The sequence below is a fragment of the Neolamprologus multifasciatus genome, chromosome 3, assembly GCF_963576455.1.
Source record: "Neolamprologus multifasciatus chromosome 3, fNeoMul1.2, whole genome shotgun sequence".
Lineage (NCBI taxonomy): Eukaryota > Metazoa > Chordata > Actinopteri > Cichliformes > Cichlidae > Neolamprologus > Neolamprologus multifasciatus.
Genome location: NC_140441.1, coordinates 24,003,801 through 24,031,600, shown reverse-complemented (window position 1 = coordinate 24,031,600; position 27,800 = coordinate 24,003,801). Strand labels below are relative to the sequence as shown.

Genomic DNA, 27,800 nt, shown 5'->3' with positions numbered 1-27,800 from the left:
AGCCCACTGAGAACCGCCGCCGGGCGTTAGGCTGACCGGCAGCTGATTTCACACTTTATTGTTGAATCTATGAGGATATTGATGCTTCCGTATCACATCAGGGCATTTCCCCATCCCTTTATTATCACAGCAGCCTCCTATCTGCGCAACAGCAACGGTGACGCCAGCCGATTGGCTTAAGAGTCTTTCATTTTTTGCCACAGATTTATTACTTTAAGCGGCTACAGTCGCCCTTTAACTTCATAAATCCCACAGGAGTTTTATTTCCTCCATCTCTCCCTCTGATCTGCACTCTCCCCTCTGCTAGGATTTCCTCCTGTTTTAAGCATCGCCCCCGCTTTACCTTGCGCCTTTGTGCTGCATCTCTCGCAGCCACTGTATATCACAAAATCGGGGATCCTCCTCATTGTAAGACAGCACGAAGACAGAACTGCTCAGAAGCAGCCTCTCTACGCAATCTCGCCATCGCACCCCCTCCCCTCCTCGTCGCGGGCCCACTTTCTCAAAATACACACTTCTCTGGCACACATACATAAGCCTGCTCAGATGCGGAGGGAATGAGCGAGCCTCCCTCCTCCCTCGTCCATCAGCATCTAACAGCGCACTGCCTCTACCAATCTGTGCAGCCGGAGGACCACCCCAACCCCGTGAACCCGAATCTACCCGCCCTGCTCGCTTATAAATACCGCTCGATTTACACCGGCAAGTCTTGGTCTTCGGAAACGCTCAGGGTTGCAGCAGAACATCCCCCTTTCGTCTTACCCCCCCTCCATCGTTTCGCTGTTTTTTAAGAAAATCTCACGAATCATCCATTTTTTCCCCCACTATCATTACTACCCACTCTTTTTCCCCCTCCCTCTCTCCGAACTGCACTTTTTTTCCTTCTTCTTCTTGCGGCCAGTTGCATGCATTGTTCGTCTCCCAAAATGGTTTGCGAGACTAAAATTGTTGCGGATGAACACGATGCTATACATGGGACCAAAAAAGAGTCGATCCTGTGGAGCTCTCCTCCGTCCAGCACGCCTCTGAACCCCGCCGAGGCCAAGGATGTGAGGAAAGACGTGGTTTTTATCCGCGAGTTTGAGCGCGGGGATCAAGAGGAGGTACGCCGCATCTTTTACGAGGGTATTATGGAGAGGATACCCAACACAGCTTTTAGGGGGCTCTGGCAGCAGCCCAAGACCCAGTTTTTATACGTTCTTCTGACAAGTAAGTACCCTCACACTCCCGTGTGCCGTGCAGCTTATGTGTGTTTCAGACCAACTTTTTTTTCCTGGTCATACGCATCTCAAAAACTTCAAATGTAACCTCTAACATGGATTCATGTGCGCAGGTAAAGGTCGCTGTTGCGCGTTTTTTATTAGGTCTGCGCCCTGAAGCGATTCCTTTGAGGAACTTGCCTTCAAAATCATGCAGAAATCTGATGCTTCTTTGTTGTCGTGGCTCTGTGGGCGATGTGCAGTTAAGTTGAGAAAAAGGCTGTTGCTGCAGCAGCAGCAGCCGCCGCCTCACACTGTGCCACACCGGGCACGCTGCTCCCACACGCCAACAAAAGGCATGGCAGGCGGCATGGTGCATGTGTTTAACCGATGTGATGACATGCCGGCGCTTCAATGAATGACTGAATGAATTTGAGGATTGGCCCAAAGGGTGCGCGCACGTACCCAAAAGGCACTCCCCCGCCGCGCCGCCAAATACACACAAACACACATGAACACGCACGCACGCACTCCCCCCCAGTCGCCTCCTCGTCACCACCACCACCTCCGCCCCTACACAGCAGTCAATGCGCCACATCTCGTTTGGCTTTTTGTTGATGTTGCCGGTTTAGGTAAACGCGTCTTGCGTCACAACCTGTACCGTTACGCACATTAAAGACTAAAAAATCGCATGAAATGTGCTTCACATACCCCCCTTCCCGCCAATTAATTTTGTTGTTTGGATATTTGGCTCGATCCTTCCAACCAAATTTGATCCTGAATACTGAAAACCTCGTCTGAGCGGAAGCTTACTACCCCGCGCATTTTAGCGCTTTCTGTTTCGCTCCACCTGGAGTGCAAATGAGCGAACAAAGTAGCAACTAGGTTACTGCATGGCACGCAACATGCTACGCGCAGCATCCATCCTGCTTGCTTCTGTTTCCCTTTGCGCCCCCCAGCGTTACATCTTACTAATAACTCCCAACATGGACTGCACTGGTTGGATGAATCCAGCACTAACACGCTCTCCTCTGGCAGAACAAACTCTGTCGTTCTGTTAACTTTTGTCTCCCAGAAAATGTCTGATGAACGCGGGTTTGTGTGAAAAATTATCCAAATATTTGATTCAGCTGTTCCTGATATTAATGCTTACAGATGTCTTGTTGTGTATGTGTGTGTACGGTCCGGCAAAAATCAAACATGTGATTTTCTCTTCTGACAGGTTTTGTTTATTTTTCTTCCATTTCTCCATAGTAATGTGCTTTTACATGACCAAATCCCTCACGCTGACCTGCTGTGCACCCCTCATTCTCATGGGTGCGCGCTACTACTACAGCAGGAAAGTTATCCAGAACTATCTGGACTGTGCTCTGCACACGGACATGGCTGACATAGATGCATATTACATGAAACCCACAGGTAAGAGGCAGGGAACACATCACTGTTTTCACACACACACACACACACGCACACACACACACAAAATGTGTGTGGTTTTGTCAGTTCCCAGTGCTCCACCATCACCAGCACGCAGTTAGTGGGTGAAAAAAAAATGCATTGGTGCACTGAAAAGTTTGGGCCTGTAACTTTTAACAAGACAAAAAAAAACAAAAACGCTCTTTTTAAACACAGCTGTGTCTAAGAGTCTTCAGGCGATGCAGAGGCAAATCATCAAATATGCAGGTCGTCTCCCTGCTTTCCCACCCCTCCTCCCATATCTCTGTCTCCACTCCTTCCCCCACTCTGCTTCCTCTCTGGGCTCTGCTTGGACACTGAGGTAGGGGGCGGGGGGTAAAGGGTGGGGCGGGTGGGGGTGGCATCACAGGGCTATTGATCGTGCAGAGGAGACTGCTGATACACTTTCTGCAGTACACTCGGTGTCGGCAAGGCTCATTTCCTCCACTAAAGCTTCTAATTGGAAAACTCAATCCACCTCTGGTGTCATCTCTGACTATTCATTCTCCTCGGGAGTTTAACTCCGGACAGCAGCGACGGACAGCCACGTACACCTGTGACACACTTTTTTTCACACATTCCCCTGCCTTGTTAACTTCTTGGACACATTTATTCCCTGCTAACCCAGACCACGTGGCAAATATAAAAAGCAGGTGTTCATCAATTGCCCCCCCACCATTGTCTGCTTCTGTCTGACATTGTGCCCTTTGGCTTGGTAATCCAGTGCATACACAAATGCAATTTAGCATTCCCATTATTGCTGCAGGGCTGTGATGGTTTAGATGGGGTCAGGCACCACTGCTCTTGGACAATGCTAATGATTATATCCGTGCACTCTGAATGGGCCCACGGGGATGAACACCTGGGTACCAGCACGCGGTCCTGATGGAGAGGCACCGCTGACGTCACTGTGGTGCTTTGTTTAAAGTGTGTACAGAATGGCATGGCACGTAGGGGCGTGGTTATATAGAGGAGGAAACATTTGGCCAATAACGGGGAACTTGTTGAACTTAAAGGCCCTGAAAACAGATCATATAAGTCAGCTTCTTTCTAAGAGGAACGGGCTCTAATGCAAACACACACTTTACTGCTTAATGAAAACTGGATGTGTATTAATTTAAGGAAGCCTGCATAGTTTTTATTATTTGCACTCTTTGGCTTCTTATGACATCATAGAGAGGGGATATTCCTAATATGGTCATCTCAGGGTCACAGTTCTGGCTGTGAGCACAAAAGCCCACCGACTTGCTGTTCAAACCTGTTTGTGAGGAGCAGCCAATGAAAAGAAAGCTGGCTTAAAGGGAGAGGGTGCACTGAGGGACTGCACCAAGGTTAAGTATAAGATAAATAAGGATTATATTAAACTGTGAATAATGCAAAGCTACTTTAAGAGAGTTTAAGAGTAAACATGAGCATGCACACAGCCCACTGTATGTGTAACAGTAATTAGCCCTCTTTAATGCAACGTTGGCCAAACATGGTGTTGATTTGTTGACAGCTATGACCCTATAAGCACATAATGACATTTTCTGATGGCACATATTTATCTGTTGCATTTCATTTGCTGCTGCTTAAATATTTAAAAACTGTGATTAAGGGATGAAAAACCCCAGACATTTAAGTAAAAAAAACAAACATAATAATTTATTTTTTTCCCTGGTACAAAATGAGAATAATGAAAAAAAAACCCAAACAGGTTAGTTATTGTTATTATTACTATATTTCTTATTGAACACCTATATTGCTATCATCCCTGAATTTCAGAAGGACTTGTACAATAAACTGTCAAATCAACCTACTGGGTCCTATAAGGAAAGTTTCAATAAGATAATCAAAGTGTCTAAAACCAAAAAAGAACATGATCATGCCATATTTTAGCTTGTTAGCAGCAGATAATAGCAAAAGAATAAATCACAAGATAAATAACACGAGTTCATCTTTGAGGTTTACTTGACAACCATGCAAACATCAACTCTGTGGACTGTAGCTCTCTACATGAGCCAAGTAGCTAACGAGTTAGCTGTGTCTGTGTGGGTGGGTCTGACAGGGAGCGTTTAAGAGTTTGCGAGAGATGAGATAAGGACTTTTGTGTTTAATAAGGTGTGTGTGTCTTCGAGGACTTCAAATAGGAAGTGATACAATGTTGAGTGTGTGTCTGGTGCTCGAGGCTTCTCTGTGCTGCTGTTTACTGAATGTGGGAGGTCAAATAGTTTGAAACTCAACTTTGAATTTCATAATGCTTGTTTTCTTTTTCACCTTGAACGATGGGGATGTATGAGATGTGCTGCTTTAGAAGAAAGATAGAGCCAAACACAGGAAGACACGGAGTTCTTCGTGACACTGAAATTAAATATAAAAGGAATAAACTCCAATAAGCACAAAATCACCACAGAGTAAATAAAAGAAAAGCGATTCCCGACTGAAGACACATATCCCTCTCCACATGGCACAACTACACTAATTCATACTCTCACTTCCTGTGATCACTCACTCTGCAGCCTCTTAAGGCCAGCTGTCACTGCTTTCATTAGACCTGTAATGCTGTGTGTGTGAGCAGGCAGACAGGTTGTGAAGTAAATCGAGCTAACAATGGTTGAGAGGATAAATACGTACATGTGTCTCAAATAAAGAGAGGCTTATTTCAATCAATCCATCCAATTCAGTTGGTTGTGGTGGGCTATCTTACCCAGCTGTTATAGATGAGAGGCGGGGTACACCCTGGACAGATCTGGTACAAAAATGCCACTTAATTGAAATTAAATTGATTGATCGATTATTTCAAAAATGATCTGATTTGCACTCAAACACACAATAATGTTCATAAGCTTAAATAAAAACAGCATTTAAAAGTACTCAACAAACCCTGTGAAGTAATGTAAATTTTAATCTGTGTCCTCTATTCAGTTTTATTTATATAGCAAATCAGGAAAAACAGCTGCCCCAAGGTCAGGGGCGTTATGACCCCCCCTCAATAGTCAGACCCAACCAATATACCCCCCCCCCCCCAATAAAATTGTGAATTATCTTGCATAAATAGGCTGTTGATTTTCTTTACTCATTTCAGGTATTACCAGCAAAATAGTTGCATGTTTAATCATCTGGGAATTCACCCACATTTATTTATTTATTTAGACAGCTGCCATTATTAAGCCTTTTTACTGCTCAAACCCAAAGTCAAAGCATACTAAAAGACTTCTTTTTGGAGTAATTAAAAAAGTCCCGGCAGCAGTCGGATAATTTATCCCCTCTTTAGTCCTTACTTGATGTGTCACTTTAGGTCATCCTAAAGCCACTTACAGCCTAAAAAGCAAGAGTAATGAAATGAGGGTGTGAGCCGACACTGAACCAAACTCCCTGGTGAGGCGAGATACCCACTCATTAATAGCGGCTGTTTAATGAGGCGTCATGATCACTGCAGGGTCTCATCAAGGCAGCGGACGTTAAAATACCTGCTCATCTCATTGTAGCCCTGTATGTGTGTGTCTATACATTTATGCATGTGTGTGGAAGAGGGATGGGGGCGGTTTGAGCTCATTCGGTTGCAGGTGAGGGCGCAGCTTCCTCTGCCAGTACTCGTCCTTATTTTAGGACTGAACGACAGAATGAGGGAGACAGAGTATAAGAGAGAGTGTGTGAAGGAAAGAGGTGAGAAAACGGGGCATCTGAGGGAGGGGTGTTGTAAAGTATAGCATTTACTTTATGTGTGGGGGGAGGGAAGATAAATCTAGGGCTTGCTGGCCAGCAGATAGACCAGATGTGTCACAATCATGGCCTCTGGACCAAACGCAGCTCTTCACAAATTTCAGTTTAGCTTCCTTATCACTTTAAAATTCCCAATAAATTTGGGCTCAGCTGGTTGTTACTGTAGTCTGCACAGTCTGCATCCACAACAGGAGTGTTTTTGTTGACTGGTATCACACTTGAGAAGAGTATGAGCGACATGTATTTTATTTTAAACCGAAGCGTATCAGAAAACTGTGTCTGTCCAGCCCATGTTGTGATTATCATGTCCAGTTGTGGCCCAAAATGAAACTGCGACACACAAAGGAACCTCTATGGGATATTTCATGCACATCAGCTGAGATGTCTTAGATTAATGAGCTTCTTTGGATGCTTCCCTCTACTATTCCTTAATCTTTCTGGGATTTTTTTTTCACCCTTGCACCTGTATCACTCCTCCTTTTCCTTTTTTTTCATCTGTGCTGAAGGGGGGCAGGTGTGGTGGAACAGCTGGGTTATCTAGACTTCTGGCAGACACAAAGTAATGTCTTTGGTCATGAAGGGAAATGAAAAACACTCTTTACTGGCTACAGTAAACAGTTTATCAGTCCCTAAGTTTGTTTGACTGAGACCTAATATTAGGGAGAAAACCTCAACAACACTACAGTCCTCTATGAGGATGGACTTGGCAACAGTGGGGAGGAAGAACTCCCTTTTTCCAAGGAAGAGGCCTCAAGCATAACAAGGCTTGGGGAGAAGCAGTACTCTGCTGGGACCGGGAAATGAAAGTGAAAAAAGAGAGGAGCGAGCAGCGAATCGGATCACAAAACACGTTGATTCCTTTACATCACTGTGTGACTGCTGTTCTCAGACTGCACACGTCCAGGTTTGCTTCACAACTTAAAAACTAGACTTTTCTCCACCTAAACAAAGAAAAATTAATACAATTTCCACAGCAGAAAAAAAGCTAATACAACCTTGTATTCCATTTGATCTCTGCCACAAGTGAATGCTTTTTCATGTCTCGAGTCAACACCGGGGAAACGTCGCTTAGAAAAGTCCATATTTGACTTGTTGAAAATACGCAAACACCTCTTTGGCCTTCAGTGGTGCAGGTGGCACGCTGTTATGTCTGTGCTCCAGAAGAAGCAGCAGACATGAAAACTCTTTGCCCTCAGAGCTGGTGCTGCTCTGATTTTATAATCAGCTGAGTGGGGCTCAGACTGCTTTTATGCACATATTTTGTCCCAGGTTCAAAATATTTTCAGCACATCTTAGAAACCACCTCAAAGCCTTGCTGGTACTTTTAATGTTGGAGCTGGATGTCCTTAAACTTACACCTTCCTTTACCAGTTTGAGGGTTTGTGCCCACATAAATAACACATTACTTAAAAAATATAATATATATCTGATTAAGTACTAGGACATGCTTCAGTTTTAAGTACCATCATAAGCACGATTCCTTTAAAGGCTCTGCTGGACGCATATCACCTGCAGAATGCACGCTTGTCTTTTAATTTTTCCTGCACGCTGAAAACACGTGAGCATCTGCCACTTGTCGGTTCAGTGTTTTGAGGAAGTCGATCCCATCATTAATAATAGATTGCAGTCTCGCTATCTCCGGCCTTTGTCTTACATTCTGCTTAAATCAATTGCGAACAAAGGTGCTCGTCAGAGAGACTAGATGGCGTGTCAGCGGCTTCATTAGTTCTCGCATTGTATATTTTCTCGCTGTCTTGACTCGCTCATTACAGAGGAGCCTGTTATCAATAGGCGAGAGACTACGTGCATGAAGATTAAGACTGAGTCTGCAGTTTAAGGGTCGCGATTTATAAAGGAGCAATAAATGTAGATGTAATAGGTTTGAGCTCCAATAACATTAAAAAGAGATAAAAATGATTATATTGAGCAGAACTGATTTCAGCTTATTGAGTTCAACAGTCCCAGATTCTTACGTGGCCCCTCGGACAGGAAGATTAATCGCCCACCTCTAGGTTAGATTAACATTTTGCATTCGGTCGTGAAGCCCACACGGGTGACCTTTGACCCCGAGAATCAAACCAGAGAGAGATAGAGAGAGAGGGCAGTCGGAGCAGCAGCTGTACGCTGATGGATGCCACGTACACATTAAAGCGCTGTGTGCAAGAAAAAGGACGCGTACTCGCACGCTTGCGTACAAACAACATGGAAACGTGCTGGCGGACAGGCAGGCGGCAAGACGAACAGTCGGGCGTGCGTAATGAGTTCCTCTGAGTGTGTGCTCATAAAGCGTGACAGCACACACGTAGGCGCATCAGTCTGCTTTGCATTGATGAGTGCTCACGCGCACATCTGGAAACCGTGTCCTTTGTGTGACAGTCATCTCTTCTCAGCATTCGTCGCCCGTGGCCAAGGAAGATACTGCTGACGTGTGGGGTTGTGCGTGACAGGTTAATCCATATTCCCAGCATGCACTCTGACCTGAGGAGTACAGTGTATCTGTGTGTGAGCGCATTACAGAGACTCCGCCTTAAGTCTTTTTGCTTTAAAGTGAAAATAAAACAGTATTAAGGGATTTTTATATATACAAAATAACTTGGTCCCCCCCCCCCAACCATATAAACATAATGCAAAATGCTACAAATTGAAACTCATATGTGCAAATTAATGATTCATTAATATTTTTTAATTTGTCATTTTCAAAAAATGTAGTTTCTGGCGCTTATTTCATGATTCGGGCTTTAACGGGTTAACCACATATGCTAATGTGCCCAGTGGAACAAAGCGCAACATATGTGTGGGTTTTTTAGCACTACAAGTGACAGAATGTGACCAGAACTGTCGGGAAGAAAAATAATCGTATAACACAGTCTGATAAAGCACCTTATGAATACCACAGGGAGATCTCATTCCCCACAGAAACGCGAAATGTAATGTCTGGAGGGGCCGGATTAATCGTGCAGCGATACGACACTTTCAATCCAAAGCCATAAATCACTGTTGCTTAAATTGACTTTAATGTTCCCTGCAGCAATGAGACGCCTTCTGCAGGGAAATAGAAAGAAATGCTTTGGTCACTAGAAGCCTAAACAATTAGCAAACACGCCCAAATCCAAGCCGCCGCCGATCTTTCGCCCAAAAAGCGTTAATACGGTGTTCGCTTCACAGAGGAGTGAGCTCCAGCAGAGCGAGGCAGCGTCTAGACGGAGCCCTTACCATATTAGGCCTCCAGGACAATCTTCTTGCACACAATAAAGCCTATTCCTGTCTATGTGCTCATGTAATTTGTAGGTATGTGTGTAATTTTTAAAATTTAATGGAGGGTTCATATCACAGCATCAGCCAGTATCTAACACTCCCACGCGCATGCATGGAGGATTATTAATATCTACTGAGCTACTGAGAGAAATTAGATCCGCCGCATTAAGAATGCAGTAATCAGATTCTTACTTGTGAGAGAAAGATTTCCACAACTCAGAGCTCTTCCTCCCTTTCTCGCCCTTCACTCTCTGCTCAATCTATTTCTTATCTTGACATCATCTGTATTCTCCGTGCCCCCCACCCCCTGTAATAATGGCAGACCCCCTCCTTTGCGTTTGTATGCCCTAGCAGCAATAATGGATCCTTTCAGTCTCATCGCTTTTACTGTTAACTCAGATGCTCGCCTTCCTCCTCCTCCTCCTCTGCTGCTGCGTCTTTCACACAGGACAGCTGAATGACTTCTTCTTGTTTTTGTTCCTCTTTGCTCTCTTTGACTAACTCCTTTTTCTGACTGAGTAACCTCATTCATACAACCTTCCAGTTACACACACACACTCACACACCAAAACATAGGCGGTACACTGTAGTACCGCTCCACTCTTAAACAGCTGCGGGAGCATCAGAGAGCTTAACGCTTTTCTCAAAGCGAGTTCCTCCTTCACTCACTCCCTCTTTCTAACTCGGGATACCTTGAAAGACTAAATTAATTGTTATTTATCATATTTAGCAGAAAAGTGGAAGCGTGTAGAAGACAGATATTTACAGCTTTAGTTAACTATTGCCTTCAAATATTTTTATGATGACCCTTCCAAACTCTAAGACAGGGAAAGTCTTTGACTCAGAGAGCTCGCCATCATCCTGTCTTAAAAGAAAGCCACCATGGGTGTAAAGTAAAGCCATGCTAGAAGCTCTGAGAGGCTTTACTACCCTGCTCACACACAGGAGTGTGTTTCCATCTTAGTGTAATTACTATGCATGCTTAGATTTGCTAACAAGCACTAAAAAACAAAGCCTCCAAGGCGGGCAGTCAAATCAGGCTGCACTGCTTTGTGCATACGTACACGCCACACTCCTCAGGTCATCAGGACACGTTTCCCAAATTGTCTGTTTAAACTGCGAAGTTTCCAACATGTTCTCATCTTGTACCAGTTTTTCAGATAGGATTGGATCTTCCTTTTACGAACAAGCTGTCCTTTAATACACCAGCCAAGACTGGCTGCATAGAGATAACGGTCCAGCTTTTGGACCCACAAAGTCCACCTTAGGAGTTACGAGCTGCAAGTTTCTCAGGCAGGACCCCATGGGTTCATCTCTATTTTTCGTCTTTATTTCTTTTTTACTTTTATTTTTCTTACTGGACCAAAAAAAAGAAGAAGAAAAACTTGGTTAGATTTACGAAAAGATCACAGTTTGGGGTAAACAAAAGTAACACTGTGGGATAAAATGACCAATTTATAGTGGTGGCCCTCTCAGTTATGCCGTAGCCTGCAGATTCAGGTCACAGATGCCAAACGACACCCGGTGAGTTAATGAGCCACACCGAACAGGCTGAAATTTCCCATCTTCCCCTCTGACAGGTCAGTGCCCCTGCTGCCCCAGTTCACTGCCCGTTCTTTAAGCTCCTCCATCACCTCCAACATTTCAGTGCCCAGATGCCAAATTTAAAATCTATTCTGCTGCTGTGTTCAATCATTTCCAATGTGAGTTTAACTGTGTGAGACTCCCAAAGTACCGTAAAAACTCAAAAAACATTTTAAACTTGTGAGGGTGTCAGGTGAGGACTCAGCAAAGTTGATAACTTATCAGGACATGAGCGCGTACTGACGAGTAAAGACAAAGCTCTGATCAGCTTAATACAGCAAAGAGTGCTTCACTATGGCTTCCCTCAGCATATCATAGCAAAACTGCAATGAGGACGAGGTCAAAGGGACGGGTGTACAGTGTACCCTCTCAGCTGTTTGGTCTTTGAATAACACGTTCTAATTAAACCAGCTGCAAACAAACATATGTCAGACATTTGAGTCATTAAATCAACACATCTGGACTGAATTTCCTTCAAACTGTAATCAACCCTGATTAAATTTCCAACTGTTGTTCAGCAGTTTGTCACGTGCATTTGTTTTCACTTAAGCTTTAACGACAATCTCTCCGGTTGTTTGTGAGACACTTTACTTCAGATCACATGGACTGGACGAATTTACATTTTTTCTAGTCTTACTGACCATTCGAAGGACCTCGGACTACGAGCCGCATGTTACCACACACAGAGCGCTTTTTTCAATACACTTGATCTAGATCACAGATTAACCCATAATATCATGAGAAAAACTTTATTTACTCCAGATTTAAGAAATTCATTTGTTAACAAATGCTGCAAAGATGATAAAATGATTAATGATAACAATAATATTTAACAGATCTGGCCTCTCTGCCAGACACATATATTGTGTTAGAGGGTGACACCATCGCTAACAGTCTCATCAGTGACCTCCTCCCCGCCACCGCTTCAGAAGTGTCCAGTTTGGAGCCAAAAACTGCAAATTTCACTCATCACAACTAAGTAATAGAAAATCAAAAAATTTGCAGCATGTTGCAGGATCTCAGTTTCCTTTGAAAATAGAGCCTGTAACATATATGTCTTGAGTATCCAGAAAGAACCAACTACATACAGTCAGGGTTCAAACCAGGAGCTTTCTGATCTCACTAGAGGAAAACTAAGAAGATCTCAAGAGTCATTTTGGTTTATCCTCTGACTGAAGTCATTCAAATTACCGTTGATTGTCTGGATCAACAGAAACAAGCTAATAGACGGGAAGATATTACTAATCATGGCTGTGAACATGCCTGAGAGGAATAACACACACACAACCTTTAGAAAGCAGTGAATGGAGCTGTTATGTGCCCTGCTAATGAGCTACGTTTTCCTTCAATAGCCTAAAACAGGAAGAAATCCACGCACATCCTCACCGTGTAGCGTCCAAATGTGACCGACTTACTAAAAAGATTAGTTTCTGTAAACAAGTGAGCTTAGATGACAAATAGCACCGAGCTAACAGTTTACTAATCAGCTCCAAGCTTCTTTAAAAAGTAGCTGATGAATCCAATACTAATGGTACTTAATACTAAATCACTTAAACTCTGCATGTGAGCTGCACAAATGAGCCCCTTAAACCATCATCCACCAAAACTCTGTTATGCAGATTTATTGGCGGATCCAAGTGGCAGTGAGAAAATAATGCTTTGACTGTTTTTTTAGGGTTATAGGACTTTCATTAACCAGAGATTAAACTATATTGCCAAAGGTTTTCTCTCACGCATTCAAATCATTGATTTCAGGTGTTTCAATCACTTCCATGGCTCAAGTGCATGAAATCAAGCACCTAGGCATGGAGACTGCTACTACAAACATTTCTGAAAGTATGACTCACTCTCAGGAGCTCAGTGGTGGTACTGTGACAGGATGCCAATAGGAACAGTTTGGGAATGCCCCATTCCTGGTAAAAGATAGCTGCACACCAGTGCATGAAGCAGAGTCCTGACTTCAACCCAACACTGTACCTTTGAGATGAATCACAGAGACTGTGAGCCATGTGTTCTCATCCAAAATCAGTGTTTGACCTCACAGATGTGCTTATAGAAGAATGGTTAAAAATTCCCATAAACACTCCTAACCCTTGTGGAAAGACTTCCCAGAAGACCTGAAACTGTTATACCTGTAAAGGATGGGCCAACATCATATTAAACCCTATAGATTAAGGATGAGATGTCACGCAAGTTCAGAAAATACTTTTGGCAACATAGCCTGTGATATTCTGTGATATCAGCAAACTGCACAGTCATCTGCCCCACATTTCCAGAGAGGCAGACAAAATCTCTGATCTATTGCTTCTAGTCTGCAAAGTGTTCAAATCATTGTTTCTATATCCGATAATTAAATCCAATTTGGCTGCAACATCTCCACACTTGGGGAAACTCGAGGGGCTTCCAGCTTATAGTGTCAGCACTAGGGGAGTGGGGATCACTTGGGGGCTGCCCGTTGCCACAGTCATTTGACTCGCTAACAGAAGCCTCTGGATCAGCTTAACACAGGCCTGCAGGGCCATCAAATCCTTGCGAACACGTGGGACTGATGCATGATGTCAATTTCACCGCCTGTTTAGTGTGCATGTCTGCGTGAGGGAGCAGCAAACAGAGAAGAGGGAGATGTTGTGTGTAACGGCATAAAAAGTGAGAGTAAGGACAAAGAGAGAGAGTTAGGATTCAGAGCTCGTGAACAGATGGAGGCAGATTTTTGCTGTCCGCAGGTCGGCCTCTGCCGGTCACAGAACAGTCAGATTTACTTTGTCTGTCACAAACAGATGGCATTTTAGTACAAAACCACAGAAACACTGCCAGCACATGAAATAAGTGCTGCTGATGTTAGTTATCTGACCACAGTTATGCAACACAGCAGAAGGTTTAGAAAGTCTTTTTCTTTGAAAGATTACTGCAAGGGCATGCACATGCATTGTCATGTTGGGTTTAAAAGTCACAAAGCTTCAAGGCTAAGAGTGTCATTAAAACATTATGAATAGCATAAGGTTTCTACCTCAGAAACATTTAAACTAATGTTAAATTACACTCAGGATGATTCACATCCTTCTGGCCTCTGAACCTGAACTATTATCATTGAAAAGTTTCAGAGGGGAAAAGGAACAATTGCTCTGTATCAAAGCGAACTGTTTACAAACTGCAGCAGGAATAAAGATTGATGGTAAAACGGGCTGATATTCAGGCTCTTAGTGGTTCTGTGGTGGAGGAGCATTGTCTGCTGACATTTTTCTGTGTCGGTCAAACCTCATTTGTCTGCCTGGACGTGTGTTGAGTGTTTTTGTCTGTCTGTCATCAGTCTGATTAACCCTGAGATGCAGCAAGTCCCTGATAGCGTATAAGCATCTGTAACATGACAGTGTTTTAGCCCCAAAACATCTTTAATTGCTATCTGACATCAGAGTCTCTGCTCCAGTATGCTGTCAGCTTTAAGTGACTGCTCTGTCATGCCTGCACTTTTAATCAGCAGTCCTCACTGAGTGGCTAACGTTATTAAGTTCCAGTCAGACCTGCTCATTCAGCTGCTCCCTGCATCCTTGGCTTTTCTACCCAGAGCCCTTAAGTCATTACAACAGCCACGCAACGCGACGTTCATCTTGAGATCAGTTCCTGGTGCTGAACTGCCTCATCCAACTATTTTGCAACCAGTTATAGTTTTCATGTCCTGTTTAATAGTTTAAGGCAATTATACTGTTTGTTTTGTGTTCCATGCAAGAGATATTTCAGAGGTCTGATATATGATCAAAGTCATGGCAGCTGACTGTGAGACACCTTTATCATTGATCCAAAAACACAAAAAGATCACCATCACAGGCCCTGTTCTTCACCTTCATGTCCAAGTTAATTATTTCCTCTCATACATGGATACAGTGATGTTAAATAATGAGGTCAGTGTATGTGCAGCTAAATACTCAGTTTCAGACAGTCTGTTTTCTGCTCTTAGCAACCTAGAGAGAGTAAATATGGTCGCTTGCTATTCAAACCTCCAGTTTGATATGGGTGGCCAATCAGAAGAAAGATGGTCCAAACAGAGGCAGATAGCCGATCCACGGTGTAAGAATGGATTATTTTGAAATGTACAACTATTCTAACAGAGTAAAGAAAAAAAATATGGAGCTGTGAGCTTAATAGGATGAGAAGGCTGACAGGCTTAGCACAAAGACAGTAAAACCCTCAAAATTAAGAAACTTAGACAATAAAGAAAAACCAAACACCTGCTCTCAGCAGGTTCAGCTCCACTAACATTGGAGAGATCCCAGTTGGCTGTTTGCAGTGTTTACACTAAGCTTGGCTAACAGGCTGCTAAATCATGTCTATTATAATTCTTGCTTTTGCAGTAAGACTGGATTTTGTTTTCTGTTTCCTCCTGTTAGGTTCCTGTTTCTGGGTGGCAGTGCTCGATGGTCGTGTGGTGGGCATTGTGGCGGCACAGGGCCATGAGGACGAGAACACGGTTGAGCTGCGGCGGATGTCGGTGGACTCTCGCTACCGCGGCAAAGGCATCGCAAAGGCATTGGGTCGTCGCGTCCTGGAGTACGCAATGCGCAACAACTACGCCGGCGTGGTCCTCGGCACGACGGCCGTGAAGCTGGCTGCCCACAAGCTGTACGAGTCGCTGGGTTTCCGCAGAACGGGCCAGAGCGAAGACTACAGGCTACCCGGGATGAGCCGCTCGCCGCTGGAGAGGCTCTTCTTCCAGATCCGCCATACCCGCTATCGCCTGCAGCTTCGTGAGGAGTGAGAGGTGACAGGGAGAGGGAGAGCTGGAGAGTTGGAGATGGAGAAAGAGAGGGACAGAGAGAGAGAGAGCAACGACCCTCCTTCACCTGAGAGCCCTGACCACGTCCTCTCCTCTGACAGCTTTTATTTATTTTGTGTCATTAGTGATAACTTTGAGTATGACTTAACACTTCTACTATTTCACCCTTAAGTCACTAACGTTTTTACTACTATTATGCTTTTTTTTTGTTGATTTTTGTATTATACTTTGACATTTTAAAGAAGAGTTTGTTTCTTTTATTAATAATCTTTTATTTTTTTGTATCTTTAATCCTTCCTCTCACCTGCGGGAGAGAAAAATTGGCTTTTTTCAGAAGACATCTAACTGGCACCCCCATCTCAGCACCCTCCCCAGCCCCTTTGGCATCAAGAAAATGTGATTTTGATCAGCATTCCCTTTCATTTACGTTTCTCTGCTCTCCTCAAACCTTCCCTCCCCACAGCAAAATCATGTTTAGTTGCTCAAGAGTGCAGTTTTCTATGTGGGGTGGGTGGATAGAGCAATGCATGGACCGGGGGGGAGTAGACAGATTCCTCAAAAAAGGGTTAAGGGAGTTTTTAGCACACACTCTCCTTCATAAAAATGATTTGGTGTGTGAACAGACACACAAACAGAGTGATCCGGCTTTTAGCCACTTCTCCAAGACACCATATTGAAGCACAGCGAGAGTGTGTTACTGACCCCGACAGTGAGAGAGAAGAGATGGCAAGGATGGTTACCGGAACATGTGCTGTGTGCATCCTGCATCATGAATAAACACAGCGCATCTTCCTCACACACACCTTCCTCTTTACTCTCCTCACTGATGGTCCGATTGGATAACAACCCCCCCTTTTCTATGTTCTTTCCCGGATCGATGAATCACCTCCTTTTCTCACTGGAGCTGTGGGGAGGGTCTCTGACTGGTTGCGGTGACAGGAGGGTGGCGCTTTCTCGCTGCAGTGTGTTACACTGACAGATCCCGAGATGAGATATAGCTGCACGTCAGAGCTTGTTATGTGTGTGTTGTGAATATGTGACTGTGTGTATGTGTACGTTTGATGAGGCTCTGGTCTGACAGCAGACCGAGTCTCAGCTGTGTGCGATGAACCTTTCTCACTGAATCAAGTATTATGAAGCTAAACATTAGTACTTTCTTTGTGTACTTTTAAAATTGTTTACTGATTGAATCAAGGTAAATTCTAACACTTTGGATACAGTTCAGTGTTTAACTGATGATTAGTAATTTTATAACTTTGAAGAGGAAACAAACTTCATTTAAATATGCAAATTTTACTGTCAAAACTACGACAATTACAAAGTAGCTGCAGTCTACACTCCGCCTGCTTAATCCAGGTTATTGGGGAGCAACTTGAGTAAGACTACAAGCAATACTCACAAACCTACAGTACATGACTGAGCACAAACAGCAGTTGATTATTTTATCTGATCTATTGGCATTAGTGTTTTCCTTTCCTCCATGTACTTATATTGTGTATACAGCTGAAAAACTCATGTAGCGAACGTCAGAGTTTCTCCCATAACACCTCTCTCCATCTCCATCCTCTGAGCGTACGACCACCAGTAGATTCAGCCATCCATACTCTGAGCCTCAGTTATGTTATTAAACCATTTGTAAAAAGTCCAACCTAAAGCAAAACATAACAAAAAAAGCACATAATATATAAAAAGAGAAAAAAAATACAGATGTAATTGTCACAAACTTAGCACTGGCCCTTCTTGCCTTGCTTTCCTTCCCCTCCTACCTCCCATTCATGAATCTGTCTGCAACCCTGGGCTAGACCATGCACCCTCCATTTGAACCCTGCGCACCCTCCGCTGACCTTTGACCTATCCTGCTCAAGTTTCCAGCCATTCCTGGCCCCTTTCTGCATGTGCCACAGGAGCCTTGCTGCACTGCTTTTACTACTCCATTTGAAGCTTGTCGCATCAGCCGTAGACCCCCGCCCCCTGATCTGATGTCATCTAGGCAGTGTGGCGCTGCCTGGACTGGCTGCAGCTAAGTTGCACATGATGTATGGTTGTATGGGTGTGACGCAAAAGACTCAGAGAGTGAGGGAGAAAATGCCTGTGTGTGTGTGTGTGTGTGTGTGTGTTCAGAGTTGGTGCAGACACTCACCAAATGCAGCACTGCCTGGATGACATTATGCCTGCCAGCCAACCAACTGTAGAATGCAAAAGCAATGCAAGTGTGGCATGCCTCTGTACCCGGTGTGTGTACGGTGCCTGCCCTAGAAAAGTGTAGAAAAAAGTGAATTGATATATATATACTACATATATATATATATATATATATAAAAAAAGAAAATAAGCTTCTTCTTTGATATAAACATATAGAAAACAAATATGTGTTTCTTTCTTCGGAAAAAAAAAAGGAAAAAAAGTTGTACCATTTGCATGAAATGTGTCTTTGAATGCAAATATAACTTTTAGGAGAGAAACTCCTAACACATGAATTACAATGGAAAAATGGACTTGTATTTTATTTTATCTTGTTTCTTTTAAAGTAATGGTTTACCTTCTTAATTGTCATGACAAGGGCGTGAAATTAATACCAGCCACAAGCCAGTGCTTGTAAACCTTCACCACTGTATCCGAATCTAAAAGCCTTGCAGAATTGGAAAGTAATCAGATTAATCGGTCACCAGCTGGGGGTCGATTAGCAGTAGATCCTTTCATAAATTGGAGCGGGATTGAAGGAATGTGACTTGAAGTGTGTTCTTCTTTGGTAAGATTTGCTAGATTTTCATTGAGCATTTGAAAGTTAATGATGCAAAAGGGGGAAAAAAGTCCCTGCTAAGTTGATCCTAAAGGAAACACAAGTTAGATGATTAGATTTTAATTGTGCTCAATGCCTAAAATGAAACATGCACACGTTTTCTTCTGCATCTAATCCTGAATTACACTCTCCACAATATTATAGATTATATATAAGGATATTTGTATATTATCCCCATAATGAAGGCAAGACCCTGGACGCTGGGTCCGATGACACTAAGGCTTCTTCTCCTTAACTCTTCCTTAAATTTGAGCCACGAGAAACAACGCACTTGCAAAGGAGGCTCAGCCGCTGGTACGCTTTTATCTTTAAAATAGCGCCAATTCAAGAAATCCCACTGAAGCACTATAGAGTAAAAAAACGAGGCACAAAGGCACTGAAAGCATCAAACAGTTCTTTCAGATGTTTTCACTGGGCCGACATGTGGAGGATGCCTCACACCACCTTGATGCATCTGCTTTGAACTTGGTTGTTGCTGGAGAGTCAAAAGGGAGCCACACTTTATTTTTTTGTGATGTTTCTGAAGCAACAGCTTCTCGGGAATTTCACAGAGTACCGAACACGGAAGTTAGAGCCAAACTACAGCATGAACACTAAAAGCTATGGATCAGACTATAACATTTATTTCACCTCATGTACAATCAGATATCACAGTCAGTGGGACAGAAAACACAGTGGTTATCCCTGCCAGTGTATTCAGGTCCTCCCTGCATGGCTCAGCCCGGTCTTTATCAGACTTGCTTGAGGTTGAGAGCAGGAAGTGGGCCTTCCTGAGGTGGACTGTTAAAAAACAAAAACAAAACAAAAATCCTGTCTAGATCTTGTGGAGGAATGTGAAGTCTGTCGATTCTGAGCCATTTCTGCTGCTGCCAATCTCAGTTTTCTGCCTGATGAAATTTTATAAAGCTCCTTCGTGTATTATGGGAGGAACTATTATTCACATTCATATTCTGAACAAAAAGGGGACGGTATTCAAAATGCCTTTGCCAAGGCCTTATGCACTGGAATCAAACACTGGAGTTTAAAAACGCTGTGGACTGCATGACTTGAGGTAGTTGAAGGGTGACTTTGAATTGTAAAAGGCAAAGTGCACTGACTAAAATGCATTTATTTCTAGTCTGAGTAATGTCTGTTTTCTACTTAATGTGAATGCTACACCCTGTGAAGCCTGACCTCTGTGTAAAACTGGTAGAGCATACTTAATGTTAGAATGTAGAGACGGTATGCAGCGTCTATCAGAGTGTATATTTAGTTACGCACCGTTCCTATGATGTATTTTGCTGATGTACAATCCAAAAACCAATCTCACCGCTGGTTTCTGTTTGTTTTTCCTGTGATTTGTTTGAGTGTGAGCGTGAGCTTTCCTTCCTGAGAAGGTATGCTGCATGGACGCCTCTCCTGCTGGAGAAGGCTCTTTTAGTTCAGAGGGCTTTAAAATAATAACAAAAAGATCACCTAATGCTCTTCTCTGATGGATAAAACAGAGGCACATCTTCAGCATTTATGTATTTATTTATTTTAACTCAAGTGGCCGCTTCAACTTCACGCTAGGTACAAAAACGGTTCCAGTGTCACGATCATGTCACAATATTCATTCAGTTTATCTGCTGGTAAAGGAGCATAGACCTGAAAACTGCACAAATGTACAGATCCTGTGGGTGTGTTGCGTTACTCTGATGCTGCGTGTCCGTGCTCAGCCGCTTTGTGGGCGAACATTCAAAGGCATGAATGTAAACTACCGACATTTTATGTATCTTTTTTTTTGGTCTGGTTGCTTTTTGAACGAGAAAAAGTGTAAAATAACAAAAAACAGAAAATTGGGTCTTTCGTTAGATGACTCAACCTCTCAACATTAGACGTTAGACTTTTTGTGCGATTGTAAATAGCCGCCATCTCTCCCTGCTGCTTATGTATTATTTACTGCAGCCTATCATCCTTGCTGGTTTTAACTGATCCCGATGGAGTTTTTTTTATTTTAGTCTCGGAAAATGGATGTCGCCTGGACTGTTCCACCTGACGAGGAGGGCGAGGGGCGAGGGAGGAATGTGCCACGTTGGCAATTGACGGCGGGTGGGGTGGGGGAGATGTGGAAGAGGGTGGAGGAGGCAACAGAGCTCCACAGCATGGACTCCCTCTCTCTCTCTCTACCTCTGGTGAGGACTTTGCTCCACTGTGGAGAGCGCTGAAGGACTCACTCTGGACTGAGGCCACGGGTGCCAAGAACACATGAAGCACTTGTAGCACAACTGTGTCTTGTTTTGCTAATACAGTACAAGGTAGTTTGATTTTTTTTTTACCATTTCCTATAAAGAACATGGATAAAGTTTCTCCTGTATCATCAACTGTATGTATCATAAAGATATATATATATATACAGGATACCACAATGTAATAGTTCATACTACAACCCAAGGCTATTTTAGGAGGTAGAAATTTGCCCAAGGTGACAGAAACTGCTGCATTTTTAATTCCTCACACGGCTCCATTTTGTTCAACACAGCCCTGTAATTTACTCGTTATTATCTGGAAAACTTCTGCCCACGTGCCATCTAACCAAGCAATAAACACAAGGAGGCAAACGAACAGAACAATGGCAAGGATTTTATCAAGAAACATGAAATGCTGCATTGATATTTACATGCCCGACACTGTAACAATTAGTATTGTAACATTACCGCTCATTTATGCTGAAGCCTGAGGGGGTGTTTGATTGTAAAATGTTTGGGGTTATTTTTTATTTTTTATGTTTCTTTACATACGGGGTGTCAAAGATCTGCTTTTTAAAAGGGGTACCGCTACATATTTGTACAGAAGTCAAAGGGAAATGACACAAAGGGGCTAATGGATGCTAAAAAAAAGAGTTCAAGCAGACAGGACCAAAAAAAAAAAAAAGATTGTGTAGTCCCACTCTGTAAATGCTTGCTTCTGTAAATCTCTTAACAGAGCTTTTATTCAACCATAAGGACTTTTTGATTAACTCGCACCATTTAAACATGCACTGCGACTTCACTTTCTGCAGTCTGTCAGCACGACCGAAGTTAATCAATTAAAACCGTGCTGCAGCCGCCGAAATCACTGCTCTCAACTGCGTATCTTACCAGTGATTTTCAAAGGCTTTTTTTTTTAATCTACGATTTATTACCTGTAAAGCTGTAAAGTATATTTTACTGTATATAGCATCTGGGGGTCATTTTTACTCCTTTTTGTAACCACGCTTGTGGATTTAAAAATATATAAAAATATATTTTTAAAATAAGAGAATTGATTCTGCAGTAGTGCAGGTGTCTTAATCTGTGTTACCTCAGAAGAGTCACACAGAAACAGCAGCAGCCACTTTCAGCAGCGCCGCCATTGTGGACTTCCTGTCTGCTTGAACTCTCTGGCGTTGTCGTACTGCGAGCCCGAACACTGCAGCTCTTTTAGCTTGTAGCACGCACACACACCAGCCATGACCATGAACATCAGGGGCTCTGGAGCTATCTAGCTATAGTAAGCTGCTGTAATGCAAAGAGGGCTTTCTCTGCCCTGGAGCCCTGTCATTGCTGTTGTCTGTTGCCAGGAAACTGACCACACAAAGCACAGCAGGGGGACTGATATGCAGCCACACTGTGGGGAGGCAGGCAGGTCAACAAGCCCGCCATGATAAAGAAATGGAAGGAGAGTAGATGGATGAGATGGATGGACTTGAAGTAGGGGGGTGGAGGTTAAACAGCATCTGAGGGAACTTTGTACCCGAGGGACCTGAAGGGGATGGAAAAGAGGCCCCTTTTCAAGTAGAACAGCCAGTACACAGCACCGGGGGCCCAGAAGGTTCACATGTATGAGGGAAGGAGGGTTAAAATCCAATCTTGCAACATGATTCTAATGTACATTATTAGACCAAGCATGGTGTGGTGATTTTTGCATATTTATTTATTCCCAGGGAGTTTGAGAAGATGGAGCATGAGATAGACAGAGAGAGAGAGAGAGAGAGCAAGACAGTAACATCATGTGACCTCTGTGAGACTGCAGTGGCATTTATTGAGATCTATTAGCTTTCAGTTCCCTTTCTGCCATTCGTTTGGAAGACTTCTGCATCACCACATGGGGATTACTCTTAATATTGTGATTATTAACCCTTTCTTTTATACTGAATACAACTGGAACACTGTATAGATGTAAAGATGGGATTTCTTGCATTATGATGACTGAAACATGGATGTACATATATTGTATCGATTAAAATGATGATGCATTTTACATGGTGCTGGAGTTGTTTTTTTCCCCCAAAGAGAGCAGAGGGGAGGAGAGAAATGAGACAGCAATATTTGAACTGAAGTGACATAAATGTCAGCTGTGGGTGGGTGGGGGATATACTGCAGGTTCTACTTACACACCTCCTGGCAGCGAGGGAGAAGCTCGTCTTCAGAGGGATTTGGGATCGGCTCCTGTTAACGGCACAGGTCACTGAGGTGAAGTTATCACTTAAATGACCACACTCAATAACCTCAATTACATCCTGGAAAAGAGATTAACGTTCAAGAAGTCTAATTACGTTTTTCATTTTAATTTAATGCCTGACCATTTTAACCTATCAAATCAAAGGTCAAAGCCCAAGTCGGAGTGGAGCAAAAGTGGGATACCAGCACAGTCTGCTGAGCTACTGACACTGCTAAATAAAACACAATCTGGAAAAACAAAGAAGTGTTTGTTTTACCTCCCTCGTGCTTCGAACAACTCCAAAAGCGCAAGTGTCCTCTTGAATTTGCACATACCAGGCTTTCGTTTCCCTCCAAAGAGGTGGAGAAGGAGGAGGAGGGGGGGCTTTCACCCTTCAACCACAGAACAATGAGAGAATAGAGGGGCAGATTTCCATAACACTGTCCCTTGGTCTGGCTCTGAACTACTCAGACTGACCTGGTGAGAAACACTTCTCTAATGGAGCGGAAAAGGGAAGGTTGATTCCCCTGGAATAAAAACAAAAAACAAGGGAAACTACAGGAATTTAAGTGCATGACAAGACACTACTCATGTTGGATCTGCTGGATGTTCCACATGCACCTTTGTCCCGACAACTCCTACAATTAGCAGCCAACGTGATGTGACATTTCAAATGCATAATGGGGGGGTTAGGCTTTGTTGATCTTGTCACAAGGCGTATGGTTCTGCCAGACACATTTTGCAGGCTCGAAGGGTCTTAATTGCAGGACACTATAAAAAGTGTCTAGCTGTGGCTGCCACAGATAAAGAAAGTCGGTCAGTGTGCCTGGAAGCCGCTGAATGTGCGCGAGCGCATTCATTTCGGCTGCACGGATGGAAAGTGTGGGTGTCGGTGGACGTGCGTGCATGTACGTGTCCATACGAGCATTTGTGGAATGTGTGCGTGTGTGAGAGAGAGAGGCAAAAAAACAAGACAAAAGGGGCGAGTGGGCTGGAGCCAAGTGAGCAGATAAAAGATGAGCTGCAGAGAGCGAAGAGCAGAGAAAAATTAGATCATCTGCTCTGAGTCATGAATGCAGCCAACACGAGGTGAAGTTTATTACACACAAGTGTCTCTGAACACATTGAAGCTTCGTTGTATTAAAACAGCAAAATGTTTTAAATGCACCTCATTTTTGTTTTAATGCTTTTTCCAAGTATGATTTATCCCTCAAAGGACTCGATAAACATGAATCCACGAAGAGGTTGCTAAAATGTAGCATGCAAATTAGCTTCAGAAATAAATGCATGAAAATGGGAGATAAACGGTGGGACCGGGAATATTTAAAAGAACATGCGAGTTTTATTAAACACACACACAAAAGGCAAAAGAACAATAAATACAAGGAAGTCTTTTCTATAAAACACCACTGAGAGATAAAGAGGTTAACTACTTCTTTTTTTTAAAAAAAACCATGAAACAATTTTATGAACCGATAAATATCACGCCCTCTCTTGAACATGAAGTGTTCACCTTGGCAACGACCAGAAAAACATCTAAGAAAATAGTGAGAAAACGGAGGAGGAGATGAGGAGGAGGAGAGGAGGACAAGGAATCTTTTTCTGGAGGATGGAGAGAGAGAGAGCAAGAAAAAAAAAAACATCAAACTGGTGCGATCCAGTCTGAGGCTCCTGCCGTTGCCCCCGGATACGGATGGAGAAAAAGTAAGTGGGAGCTTCAGCTGGCTGGTTTCCATAGTGATGAGGATGCAGAACAAGTGAAGGGGTACAGATGAAGAGGAGACTATGAGGGGAAGAAAGGAGCTCATCGAGGGGGAGAAGAAGCAGATTCAACAGAGAGGCGTCGCCGTCGAGGAGGTGAAGGGAGGGAGGCGATGCGCTCAAAGAGAGGGGAACATTGGAGGGACGTCAAGCTCAGACATGGACCCCCAAGACTTGCCACTGGAGACTGCCACCTTCAGGGGCACCTGGGAATCACACAGATGAAAAGGAAGGGCGTTGGCTGTTTTTTTTTTTAAATACATTTTTCTTTAACATGCACTAAACACCACAAAACAACAGCAAACAAACAACAATATGCTCCTTTTTACCAAAACATGGCAACAAGGGAAAAAGCTGACTAGTTAACAAGATGTAATGTTTACATGCGTAGCGTGATGAGTATAAAAATGACGAATGAGTCCTGCATTTGCCTTTCTCTGATTGACTTCCAGAAGTCGGACACCGATTTACCGTTCAAGTGCAGTAGGTGCTGTTATCATATTGCTTAAAAATTCTTGAAAGACTGCAAACAGTACGTTCACATGCAGTTGTATCAAGGAAGTGCAGGAAGAGAGCAGCCAAATTAAAAACAGAAGGGGTCGTCTGATACAAAGTTCCTTCTGATAGAAGTTTATTAAAATATTTTTTCAAGGCCTCTGAAGCATCTGACATTTTTGTAAATTTGAGCTTGTTTATTGTGGAACATGTTTATTCTGTTTGGGCTTTCAAAAAGTGATTTGATTCAGAATAGTAGGACCCAGTGAGTTAGTTCAGTCTGTTTGCAGTAACGTGCTTACTGACTGCTTTAAGCCACAGTCCACTAGCAAGAAAATCTACAGTTTCCCATCAATCCTGCTCTCCACATGACATGTGACAAGACCATGCCGCCATCTGATTTCAATTACACTTCCTTTTACTCACTTTCAGATGGACTCCCAGATGATCAATGTGCTGTAGCGACTCCATGCTACTTCTTACCAGAGCTGCACAAACAAAATCTGTATTTATTTTTGAACAATAAAAAATAATAGTGCATAACAATTATATGTTAAAGCTTAGGAAACAAGATTTTAATTCACTTAAAAATATCTTTATTCAAATCTCAGAGTGATCTAAACACTACACTGTTTAAAACACCAACTTTACACATTTCAGGTATTTTCAGTGTTTTATATACTGTCCCCGCTGTGACATGGCTCCTGTGAACAATACATTAGTGCAGAGAGACGGCCCCAGAGACATTGTAACTGAGGCACAGACAATTGGCTGAAACATATAAAGTGAAACTAATTTAAGAAACGGTTTTGTTTAAAAAAAAATAAAAGCGTACTGAAGCTATTGGACTGACCTTTATTTAAGTAAAACTTGACCTGGACCTTTTTTTTTATTGTCAGTGGCTGATAGAATGAATTTTTTTACCTAATACTGAATTTTTTTTACCTGCAAACTGTTGCACCTGGGAGTCCTCCACTTCATACAGAAGCTCATCATGGAGCTGAGCTATAAGCCTACACACACACACACACACACACACACACACACACACACACACACACACACACACACACACACACACACACACACACACACACACACACACAAACACCACTGTGGCTATTAAAGCTACTAAAAATACAGAATGTGGCATCTGACTGTTTCAGCAGACTCCCCCGTTTACTTCACACACTGCTCTGTAATTTTGTTATATATTGGCTTTTGCTTCAACTTTGTTTACTCCAGCTGATTGTTTGGCATCATTACCAGCATTAATCCAGGATCATGCCTCATCTCTACAAATGTAGCTGGCTGGTAAACCACAGCAAGTCGTTTGTGTGTTTTGGTAAGACAAGCTCTGTCAGATCTCCTGCATAAATATGGAACATGAGCAAGTTCTGATTGTGTAGATTTAGAAAGACGTGCGGTATGGAGAGCCAACACGCATTTATGTATTTTGTCTCGTTAAAGGAGAGAGGAGATTTTGGTAGTCTGTGCATCTTTGGTGAGCAGTGCCGTGTTTAGAGGTGGTACCTGGCAGACAGCGAGCTGGAGGAGGAGACCAGGTTAAAGATTCTGATCATGGCCATCTTACAGAGATCCGCAGCAGAACCTGTACATACAAATAAAAACACATACACAATAAACAAGAGGCAAACCCTCCAGGTCAGAGAAGCAGTTTGAAAGCCGACTTCAGTGAGGTGAAATATAAAGAGAAGCTGAGAAAAGCATACACAAAGAGTGCTATCAGTCTTCCTACCCTGGACCACAAAGTTGACAGCTTGCCTCTCAGCTTGCATGCGGATGGCCCAGTCTGGGGAGTTGATATTGGGGAGGTTCCGTCTGCGACCCATAATAGACAGCACATAACCTAAATGAATTTAAAAAATGAATATTTAAATGGAATAATTAATAATAATTTTTCTAAGAATAGTACATTACTTGCTCTGGTTTCCTTGGAAGATATAGTATTTTTTTAATACCAAAGATCTGATGATCTGGAGGTGTGTGTTAACACAATGGACATCCCAGCAAATTCACCCCAAGGTCAGAGCATGGAGTGCTCAGAGAGACTGAAAACTCCCAAGAGATAGATGCAAAACTCTACAGGCCTCAGTCACCAAGTTAAAAATCTAATGACAGAAAAACAAACAAGTATGGTGCCAGCTGCCAGGAGTCATGTGAAGTAAATGTATTTATTCATAGGCTCATTTAAAAGCATTGATCTAAGTGCTGTACAGATAAAAGATTAATTTGAATAAGAATTGTATTTGCTTCTTGTGGATAAATTCAGTTGTTTTTGTTTGAGGATAAAACATCATAATACCAAGTAAAAAAAACATCAACTACAAAACACAGGTTT

The 27,800-nt window shown here is 43.0% G+C and overlaps 2 protein-coding genes across 3 annotated transcripts in view; one reads left to right on the top strand and one right to left on the bottom strand.

The window, feature by feature from the left end:
- The first annotated feature begins 544 nt into the window (after positions 1–544).
- Positions 545–18,271, top strand: aspnat (aspartate N-acetyltransferase). Of its 2 annotated transcripts, XM_085153902.1 has the most exons (4): positions 545–1,209; positions 2,454–2,618; positions 15,578–15,930; positions 17,717–18,271. In XM_085153902.1, exons 1-4 carry the CDS (start codon positions 906–908, stop codon positions 17,783–17,785), a joined length of 891 nt encoding a protein of 296 aa, XP_085010028.1. In that variant the 5' UTR covers positions 545–905; the 3' UTR covers positions 17,786–18,271. The 2 variants fall into 2 exon arrangements, with proteins under 2 accessions (XP_085010028.1, XP_085010027.1); XM_085153901.1 differs by lacking the exon at positions 17,717–18,271 and having other exon boundaries at positions 553–1,209; positions 15,578–17,475.
- Positions 18,272–18,755: 484 nt separating this feature from the next.
- Positions 18,756–27,800, bottom strand: part of poln (polymerase (DNA directed) nu) — an 88,504-nt gene continuing 79,459 nt past the window's right edge. Inside the window, exons 24-28 of the mRNA XM_085153871.1 lie at positions 27,198–27,308; positions 26,972–27,050; positions 26,384–26,451; positions 25,865–25,926; positions 18,756–25,149 (exon numbers count right to left, since the gene is read on the bottom strand). Of these exons, the coding sequence (XP_085009997.1) occupies positions 25,063–25,149; positions 25,865–25,926; positions 26,384–26,451; positions 26,972–27,050; positions 27,198–27,308 (407 nt within the window). The 3' untranslated portion in view covers positions 18,756–25,062. The remainder of the gene's footprint in view (positions 25,150–25,864; positions 25,927–26,383; positions 26,452–26,971; positions 27,051–27,197; positions 27,309–27,800) is intronic.

Excerpts from the sequence above, each read along its gene's own strand:
- aspnat (XM_085153902.1), top strand. The coding sequence starts at position 906 with ATGCATTGTTCGTCTCCCAAAATGGTTTGCGAGACTAAAATTGTTGCG. Across the intron at positions 1,210-2,453 it reads TTTATACGTTCTTCTGACAA|TAATGTGCTTTTACATGACC; the intron begins GTAAGTACCCTC and ends ATTTCTCCATAG. Across the intron at positions 2,619-15,577 it reads ATATTACATGAAACCCACAG|GTTCCTGTTTCTGGGTGGCA; the intron begins GTAAGAGGCAGG and ends TCCTCCTGTTAG.